Source organism: Acanthopagrus latus, chromosome 13 (genome assembly GCF_904848185.1).
Source record: "Acanthopagrus latus isolate v.2019 chromosome 13, fAcaLat1.1, whole genome shotgun sequence".
Taxonomy (NCBI): domain Eukaryota; kingdom Metazoa; phylum Chordata; class Actinopteri; order Spariformes; family Sparidae; genus Acanthopagrus; species Acanthopagrus latus.
Window position 1 is genome coordinate 22,406,593 of NC_051051.1, and position 27,038 is coordinate 22,433,630.

General features: G+C 40.1%; 1 protein-coding gene across 2 annotated transcripts in view; it reads right to left on the bottom strand.

Annotated features, from left to right (window-relative positions):
* Positions 1-27,038, bottom strand: part of mcama (melanoma cell adhesion molecule a) — a 58,734-nt gene that overhangs the window by 27,691 nt on the left and 4,005 nt on the right. The window contains exon 3 of one of the 2 annotated variants that reach the window (XM_037120108.1): positions 25,524-25,677. In XM_037120108.1, the coding sequence (XP_036976003.1) occupies positions 25,524-25,587 (64 nt within the window). In that variant the 5' untranslated portion in view covers positions 25,588-25,677. Of the gene's footprint in view, positions 1-25,523; positions 25,716-27,038 lie in introns of those variants that run through there. The other variant, XM_037120107.1, reaches the window with a different exon arrangement.

A 27,038-nucleotide genomic window follows, 5' to 3' on the forward strand; every position in this document is an offset into this window, starting at 1 on the left:
CTCTATGTTACACACACACACACGCTCAGAGATAACACTCCTAATGTTGTGAACGTGTGTGTCAGTGTGCATTCATATTTGTTTGAACTTTGTTGCTTTGTTTGTGTGTCTGTTTGTGTCTGACTGTATTAGCATTCAAGCTGCGGCTGTACCACAACAAAGGGCCTGTTTGTGCACTCCCTCTGCTTTTATCCCATCTACCAGACATGAGGCGAGCTGTCGGGCGAGCGTGCCACACCTAATTCACCGGGATCAAAATGGCGAACCCCCGCCCGCTGCTCCCCCCCAGATCCCCCACCGTGAACCTTAATGCTCTCAAAGAGAATATCAGAGTGATCACAGGTGCACTGCTGTGTTAATGAGGAGGAGAGGCTACTCCCTGCACCCCGGCCAGTCCGACTAAACCTCCCCCTCCAACACACACGCACAAATGCAACCGTGCACACACACACACTACATGATGCAAAGCAGTGCTGTTTGGATGTAATTAAATAATAACCTCAATTCCGACTCCAGACGAGCACCGATCCTAAACCCACCTGAAACCTGCAGTATGATAACCACGCTTGCTTTCAACAGCGACTGGCCAGGTGTGAAAACAAGATCCCAAACTGTTGTTTCTACATTCCTGAACTACAAAGATCCAAACCTTGTTCGGAAGCGATAAGAGACGGTGTAATTTCAGAAGTGAAGAGTGTGATAGAGACCTTGATCAGATACAGCTGGATGTGCGATTCTGAGGAATCAAATCTAAGGGGCTGTTTTAACAACAGTGCTTTTTGCTTAAAACGGTCAACTTTCGTTTACCATTGCATGTTAACTTACATTACGCAACTCCTGTGGGAACTGCGAGGACACCGCTGTGCTTCACACATGTGTTACATTTGTGGTGTGTGGCACTGGTGAGACGTAGCCATTTAGATGAACCCAAAAACTTACGTCTTGCCAACATAACTTCTGGAAGTCGTATGCGGGCCAACTGTGCAACTACTGGTTATTTGCATTATCAGTTAATCTGCTAATTATTTTGTTTGTTTGGTCTAGAAAATGTCAGAAAATAGTGTAAAATGCAAATCAGAGGAAACCCACACAGTTATCTTTATACTGCTTGTTCTGGCTCACAAATAGCACAGTTTTTGCACTTTTACTTGAAAATAAACCATTATTTTCAAAATAGTTGATCGATTTCTTGTTGATCTGATTCTTGTTTTCTTTGTTCGACTATCAACTCGGCTAAGGACTAATCAGGACAAGACCCTTGCGCCAAAAGCAGACTTTACTTTTCGAGAATTTATTTCACTGGAGGTAATAAACTTTACTAGCTGTCTCCTTAACCCTTAATGAACTACGTTTTAAGTAGTAGGAACACCAAGAGTAAACTGGACACTTGAATACATGATACACATTGAATGTTAGACTTGATTATGTAGTAAAATGTCAACACACAATGAGTGCAATTTTAACATTATGCTTTTCAGCTACTGCCATTAATGCCGAAGATCTGTATTAAAAGACCATGTTTTACTTCTGAGGGTCCAGAGAGTGTATTCCATCTCAATTGTTTTTTTTTTCACATTTGGAGCAGTGTTTGAGCAGACATGCACGCAGCTGCTCTGAGAGCAGAGAAAGATGAAAAGCACTGATAAGAATGTCTGCATATGTATGTGTGGGTCTGTGAATGTACTCCCGCACTGGAATCTTATCAACCCAAGAATCACTCAAACCGAGCTCTCCAGCTGCTGGACTGCAGCGGGGCGGAAGATTTACAGAACACAAAAGAAGAAAAAAAGATTTAAAGATCAGATGAGACTTTGTGATGTCAGTGTTTTGGCTTCTTAATCAGTAAATCATTTGTTTAGGGGACTTTGTAGATGTTCTGCAGCAGTGTGAAGGTGAATGACTCGCAGGTTGAGGAGAATGTGGCCCAGACAGTGGCTGGCATCACAGGGTAGGGGAGGGATGCTTGTGGAGGAGGGAGAGGACAGGGAGCAAACAAAGCACATGTGGGCTTTAGCTTGACAAGATTTTACTACTCTGGAAAGTTATCACAATCATTTCATCCTCTGCTTCCATGATCGCCATGACTGCCCGAATGATTTTGCTTTGAGATTGTTGGAAGTTAAACAAGGTTTAAGTTTTTTTTTGTAACACTCTGGGGACGGCATCCCTGCTGGGTCAATCAGAGCTTAGACGGTAAATCAACAAGTCAATCTAGACAAAGTCTGTTAATTGTTTCAGTCATTATTCAAGCAGAAAAGTCAAACAGTTGCAGCTTCCAGTTTCTTAAGTTTGAGGATTTGCTTCCTTTAATTGTCATTTATGACAGTAAATAGAGAGTCTTTGGGGTTTGAACTGTTGTTAGGACAAAAAAAGCAATTTCAAGATGTCACTTTGTACTCCGGGAAAAAGGGATGAGCCTTTTGGCAGTTAAAGTTAAAGTTTTAGCATTTTTTTTTAGGGCTGAAAGACTGCTTAGCTGAGAGAGACTGAGCAGGGCCTCCCTTCTATATACTCTGACCAGCCACAACGTCATGTGTTGAGCATCATCCATGTTGTGTAAATTAAATATGTATGAATTTGCTAACAATATATGGGATTTATGTTAATGTGTATTTCCAGATACATTTAAATAGAAAAATAAAAAGTAAAATAAAATAAAATAAAAAACAATAATTGGATAGACCCCCTGCAGTAACAGTGCGGATGCCTTGTGGGGTGCGGACCCCCTATTGAAGACCAAGGGAGCAATCAATTATAGATTTACAGTGAAGGCTGAAAATAGCAGAATGAGTTCAACTGCGCATTCAAAAGACTATTTCTTTCAAGGCGGCTCCTTACATTCCTGTTTAGTGCTGTGGATAATGATTAATTTCATTGTCAACTATTTTTGGATTTTTTTCTTGACATTAATCCATTAGCTGTTTGGCCTCTAAAACTCATAAAATGGTGAAAAATGTTGATCAATGTGTCTTAAAGCCAAAGATGACATCCCCAGATTTCTTGTTTTGTCCCTCTAATCCAAAGATATTCAGTTTACTGTCAGAGGAGTAAAGAACCCAGAAAATATTAATATCTAAGAAGCTGGAATCACAGAATTTAAACTTTGTTTATCTTAAAAAATAGCTGACATCTAATCGACTGAGGGCAAAGGACAGTATGTGCCGCGCATGTAAACGTGCACGTGTTTTCTAATGCCCCCTCAATAACCTGTGTGGTTGTGTTCATGTAAACATAGTCTGTGAGCGTCAAAGACAACATGATCCACTTCGCATGCAGCCATATTGACACATCTCAAACATCTGAACCTTGTGTATTGTCACAACAAACTTGCCCTGTATTTCACTTCAAAATACAACGCTCATCCCCCAGAAGTTGTAAATACTTTTACTCCAACAGGAGTCACATGCCTGCAGTCGGTCAGACACAATGTCAAACACAATGATATATCTGTGTTTAGGGCTCATAATCAGTCGCATTGTTTGATATGAGAGCAGTTCAACGCCTACTTTATCTTGATCTCTAGACTGGGAGACTCCAGTTCTCAGGGGACAGCAGACAATATCCACCGCTTGTTTCATTCACTTGGCTGCAGCGAGCCAAGACCCTGAGCCAGGGCTGTGGTTATGACTGGATTCCCAGTCGTCGGGTTGCACTGGGTCCTGCTGGGCCGGGGAGGATGGAGAGGAGAAGGAGGTGGGGTTCAAGTTGACACAAGCAGCTGTGAACAATTGTAATGTCGCCCCCATTCCCATGCTGTGGAGGACAGGGGCAGCTGGGGGCGGGGGGCGGGTCCCGACAACACCTGTGGGCAGCTCATCCGTCAAGTGATTTGTGGGAGGGAGTGTAAGAGCAGTGAGAAGAGAGGAAGGAGGGCGAATAAGGGTGTGTGTCTGTGTGTGTGGAGGATAACACAGAGTATTATCACAGGACCACACACAAAGAAATGCCTGCCGATTTCCTTCTCTCTCACACCTGTGCATCTATAAAATATATTTCCCTTCTTCTCGCCCTCTCCTGACTCATGCCATGTTCAAGGACTGTCAAAAAAATATGAATTTTCTGTATTTTTTTTTAAGTGTACTTACTTTCAATAGTTATCTTTCACACTCATAACTGACAACAGAAGATACCGAAAGGAAGCTTAAGTTTCCAACTAATTTTTCATTTCAACCCTATTATACCTCCTCTGTATGTTCGGATACACTAATACAAACTCAGAAACGTACAGCATTTGTCTATGTGATCAAAATTTGATTCCTTAATCTTTTTTCATTCAGTCAGAGCAAACTGTTCTCAAAGTTCAACATGAGTTTAATGGAAAATGCAGGTTATCGCAAATCTTGTCTTAGATGTGCACTAATCGATATTTCTTTATTAACAATGGACCAAATGACTATGTGAAGTGTAAAAGGTGTCATCCATAGTGATGAACCCACAGAGATTTATCACCTGACTCAGCAGCTCCCCTTTGTTCTACAGTGCGTTTTACCGTCTTTCAGCTCATTATTTTTGATTTACTGTTTTGGGTCTCATCATTCTCACAAACTTCATTTACCAGGCACTGAAAGAGCCTGGAGAAATTCACTGTGCACAACATGCCCAGCACCATATAGCGGAAAGTTAGCAAATACTGGGGAAGACAATTAAGCTTTTAGCAGCTAAGGAGTCAGATGTTAATGTCCGTGGAGTGGTGGAGACAAAAACAGAGCCAATAAGAGAGTAGATATTGCACTTTGCTACAACCACTTCAAATGCATAGCATGCAATTTATGCCACTTGAAATCTCTTTATCAAATCAAATGTTTGGTAAACAATGTGGGATCATGGGAGTTGTCTTCATTGTTAAGCAACCAGCATAGCTGATGAAAATCTGATTGACATGATCCAGGTATAAGTAATCACAGGCTAAGTAATGTATTAAAGTTTTATTTATATTACTTTAAATCACATTTTAATTTCCAGTCCTTGATATATAATCGGATTAGAGCCTGAATGATAGTGTTGACCAGATTATCAACTTATACTGGCCGATGTGGAACTTTTTGGTTTTAAAGAACACAGTGCAGAAAACGATGCTCGGGATGATTTAGAATAATTAACTTTAGAAGTGAAGTTTACTGTTTCAGTTCACTGATGTCATATGAGACAACAGCTGTAACCTGCAAAGTATTCTTCCTCCATGACATATTTTGTCAGGAGCAACTGATAACCTCATTTGAGGGATCGCTGCAAAAAATTTGATATATCCATATCAGATTTTTTTACCCCCTAAAAACTGCACATCAGTCGGGCTCTACTTGGATGCTTCCCCAAGATATTGTAGAAACTAGAAAAGGGGAATGAGGATGCTGAATTATATTAGAGATTTCTCTGGGTTGAACACTATTGGAAAACTCAAATCAATACACATCAAAGGTCTCCTCTTTTTTAGACATTTTAATGCTGAAATATTATATATCAAGTCTTTAAAAGATGACAAACGTCAGCATTGTATTTGCAGCTTGTTCTGCTGCCATTAAGAGGCAAAATAATCAACTAATGCTACTCTAACTGCTAATATTATTTGTTGTTAATAATCCTCTACTTCCACTGTCTTGACCAACTGTCTGCACAACTACAATTGGTACCTTTTTGTGTGGAAGTTGATATGTAAACTATGATGTTTGATGATGACTGATGATAAGATCTTTCCATCTATGAATGTGTTCCCAGATTTTAAGAATGAACTTGTTGAGTACAATACCACCACTGAGAGGAATGATATAACACTACAAATATGTGAAATGCAATGTGACCATGATAGGAGTTGGAAACTACTGATCAGAGGGACTGACCATGAAGCTTTTGATGGAGTACTTTTAACAATGCTACTTTTGTATTCTTATTAAACATCTACCAAACAAAATAAGATGAATATAGTCAACACAGGAGACAAAGACAGCAGCGGCAACGATCCATACACAGAATACAAGTGCTCATGAGAGAAAAGTTAGATAACCCAAATTTATGCTGAAACATGTATAAATTGACTTTCACAGACAGGCACATGGGGAAAATCCTCCGCTCAGATCACTCCTCTTTGATTAGGCGGTTGATCTTTTAACAGCGTCCAATATCAGGGCTGAGGGAGTGGGGGAGGATTTGATATTTAAGCATCTCTTTATCCTCTCCCTTTTGAAATGTCAAGTTCAAAGATCCAGACCAGCGGCCTTGATCTGTGAGCTAAGACGACCTAGAGAATTACCCGACAACTCCTAACCGTCATTGCACGGCAGAGACGACCAGAGCTTTGAGTCGCAAGACGGTACACATGGAGTGTTATTAACTGTGATTATATTAAAGTCTGTAAACAGGCTTTTGATGTTTGCTCCTCGTGCTACAAGCTGACCTGCTAAATCGAATCAAAGCCATGTTTTCTCTGCAGGGAAACGCTCATTGTGTGTTTTTTTTCCGAATTGAATAAAACTTATTCAATTAGGACACTTTCCCAAGCAGACTGTCTGCTGTAACGCTCACATCCCACTGCGCGTCAAGGCCTTTAAAGTTTGTCTAATTTTTAAAAGACAGAAATGAAAGGGGTTTTGGTGTCTATAATGAGGAGAAATGATGGCTATGCAGCTCTACATTTTTGTGTCAGGTGCCAGTGTCAGTGAATGAAGCACTGCCAGTTCATTTAGATCCAAACTGGGCCTGATGTCCTGCTGAACAGGAGCCAGGCAATGCACTGAAAATAGCACTAATATGCCAAACATAGAGCAGGGCCAATATTATGTTTTTCACCCGTGAACCCCATCATAGTGATTTATCCCTCTTTTTAGTGTTTGCAGGCAGTATAGAAACTAAACAAATGAATAAAGTGGTTTACAACATAATTATTCATCACGAATCACAATAAAATATGTCTGTATTACATTAATTAACATTCATTAATAAAGTATACCTTCAGATAGCTAGTTGGTTATAAACTCTTTATATGTCGTTGTCCCGGGAACAATAGAAAATGTTTGCCTGTTTGTCTTGTGTTTGGATCCACCTTGTCTAACAGCTGAGTGCAATGGAGTGCATCTTCTCAGAGAGGTGAGGTCCCATGGTATCTTATTCTGGGAAAGATTTGTTTGGTAGTCAATGACAAAATACATTTTTTGATCCTGTCTCATATGATGTTTTTCAATTTAAAAGATCAGGAAAGTTGTAGTTTATCATGAAGATAGTAAAATACCATAACATTTTGTTCAAAAACCACTCAGTGAACCGCGTCATCTCATTCAGCGTACATCACCAACAACAACATGGCCGTCACCTCGGCCAAAACCAAATATCAAGAAGGTGAAAAATCGCAATAAATCTCGTCATATTGAGAATGTGATGTGGTGAAAACAACTAATTTTATCAGATTATATTTTGTTTACCTAACACAGTTTGTATCAGCACAAGATGCTGCTGCTCTGCCCTCAACAGACAGACAACCCACGTATATAAGCCCAGTTATTTTTTCAAACAAGATTTTAGTCTCAAGCACTTGAGAATCGATTCTGCTCCGTCAAGCTAACACGTAGATGATAAAGTGATCAAATGCTTACAGAAAATGTTTATGACAGATTGAGTTCACTGAAGCACAGCAGCTGCCTGCATATGAAAACAGGAGAACATGGAGGTGATATAACTCTGAAAATGCTGAATCAGAGCTGAATAAAGTTGAATTCAGTTAAGTTTAGAAAGTTTGAAGTAGGTTAAAGTGAAATTACTTTAAGTTCCAGCTGATTTGTGGTCACTTCAGAGTTTTCTGAGGACAAGCTACAACAATCATGAAAAACACGTCAGCACGTTTGACAGCATGACTGCCTATTAAAGGGGCACTCCACTGATTTTACACATGAGGATCAGTTTTCTCCCTGTGGAGGGAACTACTCAGCCTGTGGAAACACTTTTATAACGTTTTCTGTGGCTCTCGAGGAGCTGAGAAAACTCGGACAATGTCACTGGGGTTATCTCAGCTATGGCTTGTGGACTCCAATTTGGGAATTGTGGGAAGTATAGGATCCAGGGATTTGAAGCTTGACCGTCCTCTGGTGCTTTGACTTTAAGCATGCTTTTTTAATCTGTTTCTCGCAAGTCCCTGAACTTCATGTTCAGTATAAGTTCAGTGCTAAATCACTGCAGACAAGCATTAACAGATAAGGCTGGTGATATTCAATATTTTCCTTTATGTGAACTTGTCTCATTAACGGACCAATCTCAGCAATGAAATGATGATACCAACAAGTACTGTCTGTGTATTACATACTGATAAATCTTATTCCTTTGTCTCACTGACTTCAATCGTTGTCTAGAAACTATTACAAACACATCAGTGAGCCACATCCCTGCAAGTTCTTCCATGAAAATGAGCACTGTGGCTTATTTTATGAGCTTATCAGGCCTGAAAAAAACATATTGGTCAATCCCTAGTCTACTCAGCTGTTTTAGGAAATCCTCCTTTAAAAAACAAAAAACAAAACAAAAAAAAAACTATAAAGACTTGACTAATTTCTCAGGACTTGCGTGTTCAGTAGGAACAAGTGAACTGGGAGCTGACTGCCACAAACAGGCTCACAATGTCTTTTCATGAGATTTACAGACAATAACAAAAATACATAGAGAGGATTTGTAGCCTTGACCTTTGAGTGCTCAGGTCCTGAGAAATGTGAGGCTGTTTCTTTGCAACTAATCTGTAGGATTGATGTAGGAGGCGACATATTGTAATTTGAAACCTGATTTTGCTCTTTTATCTAACTGCTGATAGCTCTCAGCTTGTGTCAGTCACTCTTCTACAGCTGCGGGTGAGAAACCACTCATACTCAAATTCATGTTTGTCATACGTCATCTACCCAGACTAGTCGCAGAGGAGGGTGGTGAGGTGGGGTGGGAGATTTATGTTGTTGTCATAATATCACTGCCGCAGGATAACAAGCACTGTATGGTCGTTAAGAATCACTGATCTAAATGACACTTGCAGCTGTGCTGAGATATAACTGAGAACTGATGGTCAAAAATGGCTCTAAACTCCAAGAGCAGGACAAGACCACAGTCTGAGCGAATGATCTTCAGCCATCTCACAGTATTTCACGTCTGAAGTCACTCTCGCTTCTCCAGTATTATGTCCCATGTGTTATGTAGCCTTCAACAAGCACACGTGTGTTTTTTTTCAAGGCCAGTCGATATCAGTGTTCCTGGTCTCTGCTGGGCAGCAGATGCCAAGCTAGCTGGGGGCGGAGGAAGCCCATGGTGTCATGACTTCTCCGGCCCTGCAGGGGGCTTTGCAGAATAAGAGATCTCTTCACCAGTTTTGCTGCCCGTCAAACATATTTCAGTGTTTTTAGATATAACGTCCAAAATAAATAATCAGAATCTATCCTTTTTTTGACTAGATACATAAGTAGCTAGCTGACAAACAGTACATTCGCTATACATTCAGGCATCATATAGATTAGCTGATGACTGTGCAGCACTTCAGGAAACATCACTTATTAAATGGGACTCTGGATGGGGTCTGTTATATCGATATGACTGCATATTAGATAAGTATGACATATGCTGCAACTTAAACAAGGGGCTAATCCCTCTACTGATGGGGTATTAAAGGTGAACAAACACACTTTATGTTACTGTTACTGGCATCTTTGAGACAGCTTGAATGTGCTTTCTGGAAGTATAGGCTGGAAAGAAAGTAATATGGCAATGACTGCAATTTATAATATGGACAATAAAACCCTCTGAAGGCAATTTGTGCTACCACTAAAGCATATTACTAGGGTTTGGTGATATGATTTTAACATCTAACTATGAAAAATGCTGTGGTGAAAGAACAATAAAGTGGTAACAGATGTAGGACTGTGAAAAAATAAGAAAAAAAAGAGACTATCCCATTTTTAACAACCTTCTTGGACATTCGTGAATAAATGAGTTTACAGGGAACACTTGAATGCATCATAAAGTCCCTGTTCCCGTTTGTGTCAAACTGAATCACAGAATAACTTTTTGTTACATGAGTATTTTGGTAGAATTATTTACCCTTCCAAGATTTACAAGCCAAACACTCTTTCTCTCTTTATCTCCATATTGTTCAAATTAATTCTCTCTCTCTTAGATGCTTTGCAAAAAACTAAACACAAGGCAACAAAAGATGGGTAAAAGAGAAATCTAAAATAGTAATCACCCTAAAATGCTGACTTACAGCAAGATGTAATTTGTGAAACATTCTCAGACCACTTTCTTCAAAACTAACAGTTCCTTTTGTGTTTTTTTCCTTTTGTTTGAGTTAGCAGATTCCGCTTCTAAACTACAGTTTGCTACTGTTGCTCTCTTGTTAGCGGCACAGCGAGTCACAGATATGAGTCACTCGAGCAGAGTACATGCATAAAGTCACGTCCTTTGGACTTTGAATGTTATAGTAAACTGTCTATTCCATCATTTTTCAGTCACTTATCCAGGTCAGGGTCACTTTCACCAGAGGGCAAGCAGTGCAGCCCAGACGTCTGGCAAACTGGTCCAGCTCCTTCAGTCTCCACGGGGGGTTTCCCTACCAGATGCCCAAACCACCTCGGATGACTCCTCTCAGTGTGGCGAGGCTGCAGTCAGTCTGGCACAAGGGTCTGCTTCTGTCACCTACTGATAAAGTCAGAAGAGCTACAGGGAGACGATGGCTAAGATAAAATTCATGTTTTTGTCTCCACCTCGAGGGATGCCTAGAGGTTTTTATGCTTTTTTGCTGTCATAGCTGAGAAGTGCATTTAGGTTGTTCTGCTTCCCAGAACACATAGCCAGGAGTCACAACAGGAAACCAGCAGGGAGACCCCACTATCTAATGGTCGATTGTTGTATTCTTACAAAAAACAAACTGTGCAAGTGTACAAAAGCCCCCATCCTTTCACTTGCTTTGTAAGAGGTGTCATGAAAGTGACACAAAAGGTATCCACAATGCACTACAGCTTTATCTGTCAAGACCAAAGTCAGAAGAACACTATGATCATTATAACTCATCACATATTTTGCACTGGGCGGCAAAACTGTTCATAGCAGGACAGATAAAGAGACGGACTGAAAGCTTGCCAGCCTGCACAGACCGCACCAAACCCAAATGCGTTGGGGGTTTATTTTGGTCACGTACCATTCTGCCTGAAATAACACACCAATTTTAATTTGTTTGGAACGTAATGCTGGCTGCCACAGAGCTAGTTAATCCAGTATGGTATGCATGATGTCTTCATTTGGTTTTGATTCAAGTTTTTTATTATGTTGACTGTTTTCCAGCTTCAAAATTCCTCATAAATGTGGTTTTGGTCCAGCTTTATCACATTCAAATTGTAGGCAGAGAACTTCCGCACAGCTTTGACACTGTCTCTTTTTGTATTTTAAGAATAATTACAGAAAAGAAGGAGAGCTAAAAAAATGTTTAAAAAAATGTAATTACATGCAGGAAATGCTCTTTGATGCTCAACTCTGCATTTCACATCAACCATGAAGGTGTTTGCCAACAGCAAACCACAGCCTTTATCTTTGTCTTCCTCAATCAATCCCAGATGGCAATTCAGAGAGTCTTGAATCCAGTGCATGGGACAGTGTTTGTCTGGAGGCTTGACAAGTCTTTATTCTAAAATTGCAGTTGTAGAAGAAGCCCCCCGGGGCAGATTCCAGTCCCTAAACTTGAGCTGCCGAGGTAGATCACATTACAGCTTTCATCAGACACATCTTCAAAAGACACAGACAGTGTCTGGCAGCAACTAAACTGCCCAAAAAGTCAACTCTGCACTGAGGCTCCTTAATAAATCCTGTCTGTGAGACTTCACTCTTCAGTGTCTGATTCTTATCTGTGTACAAATACTTCTGTCACATCTCATGTTGGTTGATATTTCACAACAAAGCCCACCACAAGGCACCACACGAGCTCTAAACATCTACTACCACCGCTTGTGTTTTTCTATCTACATACAGTTGAATCCATAACAAAGACTTTAACAGTTGAAAAAGGACATGTGTCTGATCTTTTTCTATTCAGATTCAGCTCATCTCTTCAAACTGTTGGCATCCGTAGAAAGTTCCTCCCACGTCTGCTCTCTGACCTCTGGAAGGTGGAAGGAGAGCGACAAAAACAGCTAAAAGACTATAAAAATAAAAGATTAACCTTCTTATTTATCATATCGTTCTATACACAGCACAGAAAAAAAGTGCCGGGTGTGATGCCCATACTGTCTCACAAACAAGTGCTGAAAAAGCTGTCAGCTGCATCAGGTCAAGTCTGTGATCGTTTCCTTGCATTTTGATTTGATTGATTCAAATGTAAGTCAAAATGTTTCTAGTTGAAGTATTTTTTATTCTGTGAAATTTCTTTTATGTTGCACACATGTATAAATTAATAAGATATTTAATATTTGAGATGGTTGGTTGGTTTGTCAACTACAGACTGGATTTGACAAAATTTAGCTGGAGGATGAGTCCCATAACACTTACCTGGTTTAAAGTTGCCATATGTAACAAACCTTTATTTTTGAGTCTCATTCCCAACTTATCAAATAAAGACTCTCTGGGTTTCCCAATTCATCAAAAGCGGATACTTTGGTAAGTGACTAGTTTGTCGAGTTAGAATGGGACTCAAAAATAAACTTTTCATTTCTTCTTTTTGATTGAATCCAGACCTATCGAGTTTGGGTCAGGCTTGATTAAATGAAATAGGAGTGTTGGTCCTGGGAAGAGGTGTGTACTTTACTGAGTGCCATTCCTGTTTTGTCTTATATAATAAAACATTGTTTATTTATATTTGCGTTTAGAACTATCACCATGGGCTCTGTAAAACTGTGATAGATATATGTTTTTTACTATTTTCTGACCAAACAATGTACAGCAACTAATCCTAGTCCGAGTGAAACAGAGACACTGGAAATATTCTGCAGAAATTCCTCTGTCCGATCAACAGTTGCTGCTGCTTCTCCTCCATCAGCTCATTTTCTGCCTCTCTTGGTTCTCCTGAGGGACACTTAAACAAAGAGATGAGCCCTCTGGGGAATCTGCCAAACAAATGCCTCGCAACCACTGTCTGAACAACAGAAAAGGACAAAAATAATTAGGTCTGCAATATGAATCAGCTGTGGGCAAGCGTCCCACACAAAGCATGACATGTGAGTTAATTCATTTCACTCGTATTCTTTTACCATTGCACTCTCCGCTGAGCCTCAGGGGATGGGATAACATTTACAGCACTGACACAAGACTCTGTAATCCTGCTCTGTGCATAATACCAAACACAGGCATACTCTCTACTCCCTCGTCCAAACTTAACATTTTAAAAGCACATACTGTTGAGGGTGTTTCCTCAACTATGCAAGTTTTAAATCTATAGCCGGTAGTTCATAGTAATGAACACACTAATCAGAGAAAAAAAAACTGCCAGATGTATGCCAGATCCATGGCATGGCACAGCCCATTAGCGCAAGAGGCAAACACTATGAAAGACGCTCTCGTTAGCCCCGAGGTCCTCATGAATATTCACACACACATGTACAAGCCGAACACAGAGATGTCTTTCCACCATCAAAGTCAGCCTGGATTTAAAAGTGACTTCGTTTTAATTTGACAACAGATGTGAATGCAAGTTGATGTGACAGGAAACTGACTGGCAGAGTGCCAGACATCTCGAGCTCCAACGTTCAATCTGGATTTACTTGCAAAAATAAATAATATCTCGTCCATAATGTGATGTGATACGTTTGTTTTAAGAAGACAAGTTAGCAGGTCCAGACTGTCAACAACTACAACTACTGGATGAAAACTGGAAGATATCCGCGGCTCCCAGATGATGTATGTTACTAACTCTAGTTTCTCGATTGACATTAGATGGATAACAATTAAATCTGGGTTCAGGTTTGATTTATGACAAAATCAAAAAAATATATATTTGTGATTAGCAAGGATTAGGATATGTTAGCATGCCAACATAAGTGGACAATAAGACAAGTACAGAATAATGCCAAATTCTATAATTTGATGGAGGTTAATGCAATATTAATATATATTCAAGTGTATTTTGTTTGGTCTTGTGTAAATGTTCATCCTCCTTTGGTCAAAAGATTAAATAAGTGGATCATCCACCAATTTATGTGGCTGTTGACTCCAAAGCTGTTCTTTAATAATATGGACTCATACATAAAGAAGCTATTTTTGGTTGCTGTCAGAATAATTATACTCACCGTCAGGTGTCAACAAAGCTTCTGTGCACTTTAACCCTTAAATGACTGGAAAAATACTGACACTCCCTGTTGTATTCACTATTTTGTTACTTTCGTCATATGTGTTCATGTTATCACTTTGCAACATAATCCGAATGATGAGCTGCTCTAAATATATCTCTGCAGGCTCCAGGTAACACTGACACATTGGTTGGTTTGGCAGTTTGACATAAACCCACAGACCAAAAGAAATCAGAGGACCTGACATTCCTCAGGACAATGACACCATCTTATGGGGAAGCCTGGAGCAAATACTGAAAACAAGTCAGTGGCACCTGCATTGTTCCAAAAAAGAAACATCTCTCATATCCATTACAACGCAACTGACATGAAGTAACAAGCAAAACATATAACTAATGACATAGTGCTGTGGTCACATTTCATACACACCTAAACCCCTCAGGATTTAAAGGGGAATCTGTGCTTTACACCCACCAAGAGACGTATGAGTTCACAACAGACCCTTTTAATAATGGACAGTCTCCGAGAGAGTCTCCTGCTGAGTTACACTGCCTTGGAGCTTTACAATTTTAATGATGTTTGGTCGACAACAATAGAAAATGACTTTCGAAAAAGATGGATAATTGCTTCAGTTTCTACATAATCCAGCTTCACCTGGACCTGCCACTGTGTTTGTCAAAGATAGATCCTAAGAGATAAAACAGCCATCTGATATTATAGAAATATGGGTATTTCCATATATGTCAGCCAACAAGTGGCAAACTATATATCAATACAATTGTAATTGTAATGTTTTAACTGATTTCAATATTCTTTATTCGCAGTATTAATACTCTAGTACTCCCATCTCCTCCTGAGGTAAATTAACTTAGATGCAGTCATTCTTAACATACAGTGTACATACAAGCCTCATTAGATTTGTCTTTTCACAAAAATCTGAGATTTTGTGCCCTGAATGAATTTGTCCCTGTGGTGTCGAACATGGTACAGTATGTAATATCAATATGTCACAGGGTATTGTATCAAATTAGAAATTCCAGTATCGTGCCAACTGTGGTATCGATTTTCTCATGTAGCTCTCAGCAGAGTATTTCACTCAATAAAAACTATTCCTTTCAATACAAAATTAAGGAGATCATCATAAAAAAACAGCCTCCAAAATCATGTATCTTAATTAATTTAAAATCTTTTCAAACACTCAATTTCAGTTTCCATTTTAAAAATGTGTAACTCACTGCAAATGATCTGGTTTGCATCAGCTTTTATAATGCCAGGTCAAAGAAAAACACCTTTAGACAAAATTCAGCTGATCTGAAAAATAATTTTGTTTGGCACCAGGATCTCTAGTTGTCGTTGAATGGTCCAATGAAGTCCAATCATTCAGTTTCTAAGAAATTGTTTGACTCCTCTTGCAGATTGTATGTTACGCAGTGCCAGCTTTATGTGCAATGCCTCAAAGCTTGATCAAGCTAACATGACTTTACTTACATTTCACACAAAGATTCTTACTCTTAATATTAAACAGATTAAGGATGCTGAGCTCTTTTCACTGCAGCATCATAACACACATTTATAAAGTTAATCCCACGCCTTAATTGCACACAACTCTTTCATGTGTGTTCCTGCTGTTTCAGTCAGAACTTGTTGACAACAACAAGCGCAAAGTAAATATTCCCAGGCTCTGTTTGCTGCAGGGAAAAAAGGCAAAAGAGGGGGCATGAGAGAGGTGTGTGAGGAGACAGAGGATGGGGGGAGCACGGCTCAGAAAAGGCGGGAAGGAGGCAAAAACCATTGTGGTGTACGATTTCTCTGTAACGTGAGCCCCGGCTTGATGCCCCCACAGCAGAATGTGCCTTGTCCGATGGATTGGGCGTCAGGTGTGTGCAGCTGCTGCTTAAGCTCTGTTTGCACACCAAAGGGGGATAGAAATGGGAAAAGAAGGAAGGAAAAGCTCCTCAATGGAGGCGACACTGGAGGTTTTTTTGTCTCTCCCTCTGGCACTGATGGGACTGCTGCCAAGACTTGGATCATGGCCCAAGAGAGTGCCATGTGTCCCACAGATGGGCCTTCTAAATATGAAGGGACGTCATGTACAGATGGCCAATTTTGCCTGTGCAGAGTTTAGAGACAAATGGCCGAATCTGCCAAAGACTGAAATGCTCCTAATGAATGTCTTATTTTGAAAGAAAACAGGTCTGTCTTCAATATATGTGCACAAATGTAAACGTGGTATTTTTAGCCTAAATAATGAGTGACAATGAAAGTATGTTCATGTACAAACTACATATGAAAAAACCTCCAGTTAATTTTCATTTGGCCTCCAGATTGCTTTATTCTTCACCGTTTTCAATTGTATTGCTTTAATTTGACGCGTCGTTATGTGTAAATGTGCCATACTATATCATTAACAATACTGTGACACAGTGACTGATACACTTAATTGCTAAATACAGCAGGAACACACATAGCTGAAGGCAAAAGTATGTTCGTAGAAGGGGAAAAGAACAGGGGAGCTTCATCACAGACAAAGACCACATACATGCGCTGATGTCTCATCACTAAATTGATCAGGAGACGACACACACATCAAGATCCGTCTGATTCTGCTGAGGTGACAGTGACTGATTGATCACATCGTATGCTTGCCTTCTGGTAATTAATTAGTCGCATGCTTTTAGTGTGGATATAGTTAACTCAAACTGCTGTGTGTGTTTCCGTTAGAAATAGGAGGTTGTGTCTGTTCCTGTTTTTCACCGATTTAGAGTCCACATGGTGACTGTGGCAAAACTCCAGATGCGCAAAGTAACAAAGTACAATTACTGAAGTACTTAACCAGCTTTCTGACCAGTTTTGTGTCAATGCAAATTTGGAGGTGTGTTTCAATCAACAATGTTAAACTTCTTGCCACTCTGCCTGTAACCCAGAGCTCTCCAAGGGCTGTTGTATCCACTTCAGATTGTTGTTCCACACTTTGTAAGCGTGCTTCCATGGACACAAAGAAAGAAGGCAGAAAACCAGGCAGTGCTGATGAACTAGAAACCAAGATTCTGTTACTAAAATGCTTTCACATACATATTTCAGCTACTTATTAGCTGCAACAGAGAAAGATGGAAGTGGCCGCCATATTCTATTTTGTACTGTAAAAACAGAGGCTGAAATAAAACTTTGAAACAAGGCAGCTGATCAAATATGAACCACAGGCCTGTTCGTTGACTATTTCCCACCTCAACATACTGTTACCTGCTTCCAAACAGAAGACTAACCAAAGCCAAGCGCCGCTAAACTCTCAGTCTGGTTCTTTTAGTTTTTCTATCTTTTTGAGCAAAAGGGAACACTACAGTCCATTTTCTCCACCAAATCACCAGAAAGTAAATGTATGCATAACAATAATTCTTGAGGAACTGATTTTTCTGCGACTTTATATTTCGCTACTTTTATCCAGCAGCTAAAGTTACTCGTTACTTTAAGATCATAAAAACATCTATTTATCATACTTGTTTCATACATTAAATCAAAACACTCAATATTATATAAAATTAGCTGACTAGCTGACTCTGATGGAAGGCCACAAGCTGAAACTATAAAAGCACGTTCCTGGAGTTTTGACATAATTAAAAAACTGTTTACATGCTACTAATAATCCAGTAGTTTAATCAATAATGTTGTACTGTAACACTGACGGAGCACATTTAGCCCCTGAAGGAATAACCCACTCATATTTTCAGCTAAAGATTGTATTACATTTTGCCAATAACATTCACATACAATTACGTTGATAAAATGTTAAATCTTGGACTTTTACCTGTAATGAGACCATTTTCAAACTGTATTGCTGCTTTTACTGAATTAAACACTGATTAAATGCTGGGCAACATAACATCTGGATAAATCAACTGTGCTTACTGGAACATGTAAACACTGATGGAGTGGCCATCTGCACAGGAAATCACTGATTTCCCCATTAAAATTAAGTTTAAGGGACTATTGGTTGACCACATTACAAGCTGTGAAATGCCCCTTTAAGTATAGACAGATGTTACAGGTTCAGTCTTGAGGTAAATAATCATGTGGATGACTGTATTGGGCTGTGGAGCAAAAATGCACAATCCAACAGCCCAAAACACACATCTACATTCATCACACTGCTCTTACAATACTGTATACAAATAATCAATCCAGTGCAAGCAGTGCAGCCAAATCCAATATGTGGGATTCAAAGAGGCCTTTAAGAAATGACCCTCTCAGCACTCTCCCAGCACGACGAGAAAAAAACTCAGATGTGGAACCCTGCAGCACTTTTTTAACACATTTTTAAAAATAAATACAGAAAAAAATGGAAAAAAAAAACCCTCAGTGTGGTGCTGGAGAAACTGTTCATGTTGCGATCCAGTGTGTGAAAAAAGTTAGCGCTCGTCTTCATCCCCTGAGCGCACACGGATGTTCCTCCCTCTCATGAGTAATTTTTCTACATTCCTCTCCTTGATTGAGTTTGCTTAAACAACCGTCACAAGCTCAGCAACAGCCACTATCTTCTCCAGGGTGGATTGTTCACAGTATGGATTTTTCACTGTTGAATGATGGGCTTTGAATAACAGACAAGTCAGGGATGTTTTGCAGAGCTCTTCAGCACCAGAAAGGTAGTCAATACAGGAGAAATTCCCTCCCAGAAGGCCAGGGATCAAACTACAGAGGCAGCTGTTGGATATGAAATCCCACTCAGACATCCAGCATCCACTCACTGCAGAGATACACCAGACGTGCAAGACAAGGCTCCTGAAAACCCCCTTCAGTTTAGGCTTAAGGCTGGATGTCAGCTCAGCTCCTGCTAGCTGAACAGCTCCAGCTTTGATTTTCTAAAACACGCCTCGGCTCTTCAAAGCATGCAGAGGCTTTAAACTGAAGACTGAGACAACAAACAAAACAAAAAACGAGATTAAACTCAAACAAAATGAGTTTTGGTCAATTTGCAGCCGCTCAGCAGACAAGTTTGAAAAGATTTAAGGAGGTAATCTTCAACTTCTTCTTAGAAATCAATTTCTGATGTTTTATAATAAAAGCAATCAGGCCTGTTTTGTTGTTGCACCCTTCAATCTACCCTCTCCCTGTATGTCTGTTGTGAAGGAAATACACCTGATTGTCTTTTTTAAGTGGAAAACATTCATTCTGAACAAATCTTCTTGTGTTCCTTCAATATCCGCTCCTGGTAACCCGAGCATGAGAGACATTTTATAGTTATTTTCAGGCAAGAAGATGGCAATGTCATATCTTAGTTGACTGTACAACAAGTGTTGTAGTGAGAGATTGTCAACTATTGTTTACAAAACCAGCTGATTAACGATGCATTACAGGGTATATTGTGCATCAAAAACAATGAAGCAACATGTCCATATCTGCTCACAACCCAAAGATATTCAGAAACCAGAAACCAGAAAATATTCACCTTCAAGAAGCTACAATCAGAGGATTTCATCTTTTATCCTCTTGAAAAAAAACTAAATGATATAAAAAAAAAAGAGTTGGCAATAAATTCTAGTTGTCAACTGATTGTAGTACTGACTGCAGTACAGACTATTAAAAAAAATCACATCTTTCCTTTAAATTGACTAGTATCCACGTTCAGCAGATATTGCTGAATGACTGTGCAGACCACACAACCTTAAATAATCAGTGAAAGAGTTAACTCAATAGGACGTAAGGTATTTGATTGTCCACCATGCTGACATTCATGTTAGCTGAATTAACTTACATATGCTTAATGCTACACGGCCACGCACTATTATAATACCGCAGGGATCAAACAGCGCACTCTCTTTAATGAAAACAATGAGCCGATACATTAGATTATATGGCTGTCATGCCTGGCTATCACTCAGGCAAATGCACTAATCCCACATGAACAACTGCAGCCAACAGCTGCACACTTCCTGCTGCATTCACACAAGCCCAGCAGCAGCAGCAGCAGCGGCGGCAGCGGAGTGAAGGCATTCTCAGGCACTCAGCCACACAGACGGATCATGAAGAGGTCAGGGAGACCAGCCATTATTTACACGAGGAGACTGACTCACTGGGATACCTTATGAGTCAGGTTTTGGTGCTTCTTTACTCGCTACTGAATCACATTTTCTTATCTGGAGTGTAATGAATGATTAGAGAAGGCTCATAAATCATCCAGACAAGAAACAAGATAATCAGACAAAGACACAGACCAAATATTGATAGACAGGTTAACAACTGGCTAACAATGTATTGTTATATTGAAATAAGATGTTTGTCTTCTTTATGCAGTCTGACCTTGTGGTCAAAAACAATTTGAATATCTAAATTATAAGAGTGGCTGTTTGAGGATTTTAATTTAAATTAATGTATCATTCTTGATTTTTTTTTAGAATGTCGATAAATCTATAAAAATCACAATAAATAATAACAAACTGAATTGCTTACTATAACATTTAGGTTCAATATTACCACACAGCAATGGCATACTGTGTCGCAGAAGTAACACAAGTTTTCCTTTAACAAGACTTAACAATGAATCATTTACATTTAGGACACATTTATAAACACTGTTTTAGCTGATAAACCATATTTTGTCGCAATCGCAATATGAACATGTGCAATAAACAAATAAACGCGATCAAGAAAAGAAAATGATTTTATTTACACGTGATTGATTAGTATCAGTTTGGTTTTCCCCAAGTGTCCAAACCAGGTCATTCAGACAGAGCAGTTGTGCCAGTCAGGAGGACCACACTGTGTCATCTGCGCACTTTAAACATGTTGTTCCTTCACTTCTGAAGGAGATGTTGTCAGTGTAAACAGAGAAGACAATAGGGGATAACACACACTCTATATTTAAAATCAACTCACTGGATTTCAAACTGAATCCAAGCACCTGTTGGTGGCCTCTCTTGTAAAAATCCAATCTCTTGACCCATTGAACTAGTTTTGGGTTCACCTGAAGCTCCACTTGGCAGTGTAGTGGGCGTGTTTGTGTGTGGAGTATCAAAAGCAGAAGGTAAATCCTTGAATAGAATCATGGACTCTATCTAAAGTTTATTCTCTTGGTTGATTGATTTGATCATTATTACCACGAATCAAATACTCAAATGTCAAAAAAAAACATCAAAGATATCTGTAAAATTCAATCCAGATTCCAAACATACATCTTTAAAGTGCTTGTTTTATTTCACTAACCGTGCAAAGATTCTCAACTGATGATGTTATATGATGAAATAAAACCGAAAACCAAGAAATTCTCACATCTGAGAGGCTGAATCAAGAGGGGATTTAGTCTTATTACTTGAAAAATGACTTGAATGATCCATCCGTGAAAGAGTATTTAGTGTCACTTATTTTCTGTCTATCAATCATTAAACAACTTGACTAATCCACATTCTGCAGTAATTAACAATACTATGTATTTTATAAGGACAACCTCCAGGTCACTAAGTATCAAAGTTACAGTCTTCAACTGTGTATTACTTCTATGAAAAGAAAGAATTACTGCACAGACCTGACAAGATTACTCTAAAGCAACTTTAGAAAGCTCTCCATCAAGAAAAAAATTAGTTGTTTCTTCGTAGCTTCACTGAACAGAATGGTAAGCCTTGTCCTTTTGCTCGAAAAAGTCCAAGCTTACTTTGATTCATGGACCAGTGAGGTTTGAACCACAGTGTTTCCTGCCATTTCCACTTCATCTGTATCCTTCTCGTATCGGATTGCGATTGATGTATCCAGATATTAATTAAATATCTTGTGTGAGTTATGTCAACTGTCATCCTATACATCTAATTAATCAAAGGGAGCCTGTCTTCCATATTCAGTTGCTTTTACACCACAAAAAGCCTGACATCCCTCAGAGCCTCCAAATTCACTGAAGGATGAAACCTTGTTTTGTTAAAAATAACACATAATGGCATGAAGTAAGTAAGCATGTTTCTCGTCTCTACTTTCTCTTCTGTAAATGTCATGGTAAAAGCTCCGCTGCCACTGTGATTTACTGCCCAGACCACTTGCTCAGTCCTGTAACACAACATGACCATCATACTGATGAACACTGGTCTGTGAAATCAATAGAGGTCCCATCAACTGAGCTACATGTTTGGATTCCTTCTCATTCTCAGGATAGCTTCATTTCCATGCAAGAGAAATGCTTTTAGTCACAAATTGTATTTGAGTAAGTGCTCTTCAGGGTCCATTACTGAGGAGGTCAGTTTTGACAGAAACCTGGTTTAGAGGCTCTTTAGATGGACGGGGTCTCTATCACTAACCAACGACCTAATCCAAAAACAGACAGCTTTACTCCCATCTCCAGAGGAGGTAAGAGGAGATGAGGATTAAATAGAGGTAACCCAATTAAGACAAGGCTGATGGACTAAAAAACAGGGATTTAAGGGAAAAAGAGGTTTAAGGTCAAGGCGGAGTGAGTGTTGTCCTGTTGCGAGATGCAACATGGAGAAGAAGGAGGGTTTATGTTTAAGTCTGTACAGTAAGGCTTGAGTTAGGTAATCCACCAGTGAACATGACATCTGCCTTTTAGGAAGGGTGGGGCAACAAAAAGATTCACATCGGAAGTGCCATTGTTATCTTTGACTATTCTTAATAAACTAGAAGATTTAAAAAGTCAACTTCTGTACGCCGCCACAAATCTTGACAAAACTTCAAGCATTTCTGGATGGCTGAGCAAGAGAAGATAACAGAAGTAAATTCATCCAGTCATCTAGTAATGGATCTTTATCAAATATAAGATGAAATATAAGATGTTTTAAGTAGTAACTGTGAAAGAAAATGTATTTTATGTATATTTATGGGAACAGTAATAGTTTTAGAATCGCATCATAGCCCTCTGAATCTGAGTTGAACTGAATTGTGAGTAGGGTTGGGTACTTACCATACCGACTGAATTACGTTGGTGCAACCGGGTACCGATTCATTAAATCAATCCGCATCAAATTTAGGTATTGATGAGCATCTTTAGAGTAACACGTCTAACTTGAGGAAATACTTGTTCAGACATAAAAGCTATCTGAAAGCTGTGCTGTGCTGCTATTACACCAGTTCCTTCATTTTCATCCAGTAGAAACAACAACAACAACAAAAACAGTTTCCCCAGTTGCTTCCAGGACTTTGAACAGTTTTCTCCTTTGAAGAATTGACAGTCAGATTTGGTGAATTAGTTTTTAAAACTGGATTGACCTTTTTGGGTATTAAAGAGAGAATAAAGTACTGAAAAGGGTACCTCTGGATACCCCTTACTGGCATCTGTGTCAGTACAACTGTGAATGGTACCCAACCCTAATAATCAGGTGCCTGGAGGATTCATGCCTCTGTACTAAAGTGTTTCAGCAGAGAGAGTACAAAGCTGTAATTTACCTGCCTAATATCAGCCATACAGTGTATCAATTAGACTTGTCTTCCTATTTTGGCAGATTACGTCCATCAAACTGTTGCAAGGAAGCTGAGACAAGGTCAGCGCCGTCTGAAAGGCAGCACTTGCAGGGTTTTCTCACCCCTTATCAAACATTTACTTTGGGGTGGAAACTTAGAATTATATGCATGAATTGCTGGAGACATATAAAAAAAATAAACCAAGAGTCCAGAACCCAGAGATATTCAGTTTAGTATTTAAACCACTGTGAGCTGTCAGTGTTACATGGTAGCCTGAACTTATAACATCATAGTCCCACACCTGCTGTTTACTTTGTGGTATACTAAATTTAGAGTTGACTAATGATAGTAAATAATTGTATTTACTGTATGTAGCACTTACAGTCTTAGTAACCACTTAAAGCACAAGTGGGCTTTCACGCATCGACAGAACCCTGGCAGCCAGCTGCACATCAAGAGGGACAATAACTCCAGAGAGCCACCAGGAACAAACTGAGTTTCAACTGATGGATCTTTCCCAAGCACACAGCGCAACATGTAGGCTTTCAGGGATGGGGATCGAACCATCAACCCTCCAATTTGTGGAAAACCGCTCTTCCTCCTGAGCCTCAGTTAGTCCACCAACAGGAAATCAATGAAGATTTACAGCTTTTCTCTGTTGTAGGTCATTGAAAACAAAGAAACATAACTGCTATCAACATGTAGACTGCAGGGACTGGGAATTGAACCACCAACCCATCATCAACCACCCATCCCCATGAGCCACAGCTGGCCCAATTCACCAACACCCAATTGATCAAGATTTCCCTTTTTTTTCTCTGTTTTGAGGAAACATTACCGCTATCATGCCGAAGAACACCTCATAGTCGACTGCAGGAGCCGGGACTCAAACCACCGACCCGCCCATTCCTGAACAACCGCTCTGCCACTCGAGCCACAGCCGCCTCAGCTAGTTCACCAACAGGAAATCAATCAAGATTAACAGCTTTTCTCTGTTTTTATATCACTGCAAAGTGAATGTCTTTGGATCTTGTGCTCTAGATCTGGCAAAACAAGACATCTGAGGATGCCACCTTGCACTCTGGGAAACTCTGATGGACGTATTTCATAACTGACAAGTTAAAAAAAAAAGGAATTCATCTGAGCTGCAGCCTTTAAAGGTGATATCATAATGATAATGAAGAGAAAGGGACACACACACACACACACACACACACACACACACACACACACTGGCCACGCCGTATCCCACTGCTCTGCCCTGCCTCCTCCATCACATTGCTGTAACAGTCTGCTTTTTAAAAAGAACACAACCTAAACTCACAGACTAACCATGTCCTGCTTTGGGAAGGCCCTCTAACCACTGTGGTTCTTTAGATGTTCACCATTAAACCCTTTTAATAACTTATCCAGACCGTGTCACACAACCGTTTATTACACAAGCCTGTAAAGCGACAAAGAAAAGAGAAAAGAAAAGGGGAAAAAAACACCCTTACACGCCATGTGTGTGTTCGTGCTTTAACGCGCTGCACTGCTGCGTGCTGGTGGGTTAATGGCTCCGTTAATTACGCGGTAATTAATTACACCTTTTAAATAATTTAACGACGACGCCACCGAAAACACACACGCCGAGATTCAATACGTGCTCGTTACAGCGACCGAAAACACACTTTTATTCGAGAGAACAGTGTTTAGAAGTGAACTTGATAAACGTTTTTTTTTTTCTTAAAACAAAACAAAACAAAACAAAACAACCTGTTAATGTCAGAGAGGTTTGGTTGGAGCATCCGTGGGACGCACACACGGTGTGTTCTCAGTCTCCTCTTTCTCTCTAAACTTAAAACAAACCAAAAAAAAAAAAAAAAAAAAAAGAGGGTACAAGAGAAGAGAAGCCGGTAACAGTTCAGTTTTACTCACCGCTCCAGTTGAGGAGACACACGTGAAGGAAGAGCGGCAGAAAAGCTCTGTGCAGGAAAGCCATGTCTTTTCTGGCTGCTTGTCGTATCCAGTCCAAAATAATGTGAAGTGAAGTGGTGTGTCGACGAGAAGTTGACCAGGGGAGCGGAGGAGACTGAGGAGAGGAGGAGGAGGAGGAGGAGAGGGGGGAGGGGAGGGGAGGGGAGGGGAGGGAGCTCAATTAAAGTCTCAGGCTGGCGGGGTCCTCCTCCTCCTATTGTGGGGCTTTATGCGTGTGTGTGTGTGTGTGTGTGTGTGTGTGTGGTAGAAGCAGCTTATCAGTGTTTTCTGCTGCAACAAACTGCGTCTCCTGATTCACACAGTGGGCTAGAGAAAAGTCCTCAAGGTCACAATAATAAGCGCACCTTATCACGCCTGCACACCTTTTAGCCTGAGTCACACGCCCTGCCGGCTGGATTTGAGCTTAACTGGGACGCTTTAGTTGCATTAAGTGGTTTAAAGTCTAACAAATACATCCACACACAAAAAAATGCATGAGCTTGAAATTTAATTTGGAAGTACTGAAACTTGAGTTTGTCTGCTATGCAGTGTTGAGAAGCTATGGTGGAGGGAATGGATCGCTCCCTCTGCTGCACTGGTGTTGGGTACATAAAACTTGATAGAAGTTGCACTTTACAGTGCCCCTCTGTTGGAGAGTATATCACAAAGTGACCTCAAGGGTGACTTTCCAGCAGAGAAACATGCTGGTTGCCCACTAAGGTAACCCCCCGAGTGGAGAAAAGGTAGTAAGTGTCCAATAGGGTGACTTTCCATTTAAGAAAACATAAGAAAGTGGGGAAAACCTTACGTTGGTTGCCCTCTAAGGTAACCCTCTGGTGGAATAAACATAATAATGTGACCTCGAGGTGAACTTCCAGTAGAGAAAGTGTCCTCTAACCTGCCCTGCAGTGCTGACAACGTGATACAGTGCCCTCTAGGTTGCCTTTCCAGCGGAGAAAATGTGATGCAGTATCTGCCAGGTTGACTCTCCAGTGGAGAAATCATGACGTGGTGCTCTCTATGGTGCCCCTCTATGATGCTTTCCAGTGCAAGAAATTCAATGTCCTGCCCTCTGAAGTGCCCTTATAATGGAGAAAATGTTATGCAATGGCCTCTACAGTGATCCTCCAGTGAAATTGACTTCTCGGCTGCCCTTCCAGTGGAGAAAAACATGAGAAACGTGTGGCAGTGTCTTCTGGGGTTCCTATTTGGTGCAGAAAACGAGATAAAGTGCTCGCTAAGCTGTTCTTTGGGAAGAAAATGTTACTTTTGCCCTCTAAAGTGCCCTTCCAGTGGAGTTGTGGAGTGCAGTTTGGCCTGTATCATCACACACCAAGGTAGATACTTGTCAGTCACAGTGTGTCCTCTCCCTAACACACTGCTTCATTATTACAAAAGGAACATCATGGAAAGCTAGTGATCAAGACCACAAACTGATCAGGAAGGCTTTGCCGTGTAACATGGTCATTTTCTCCT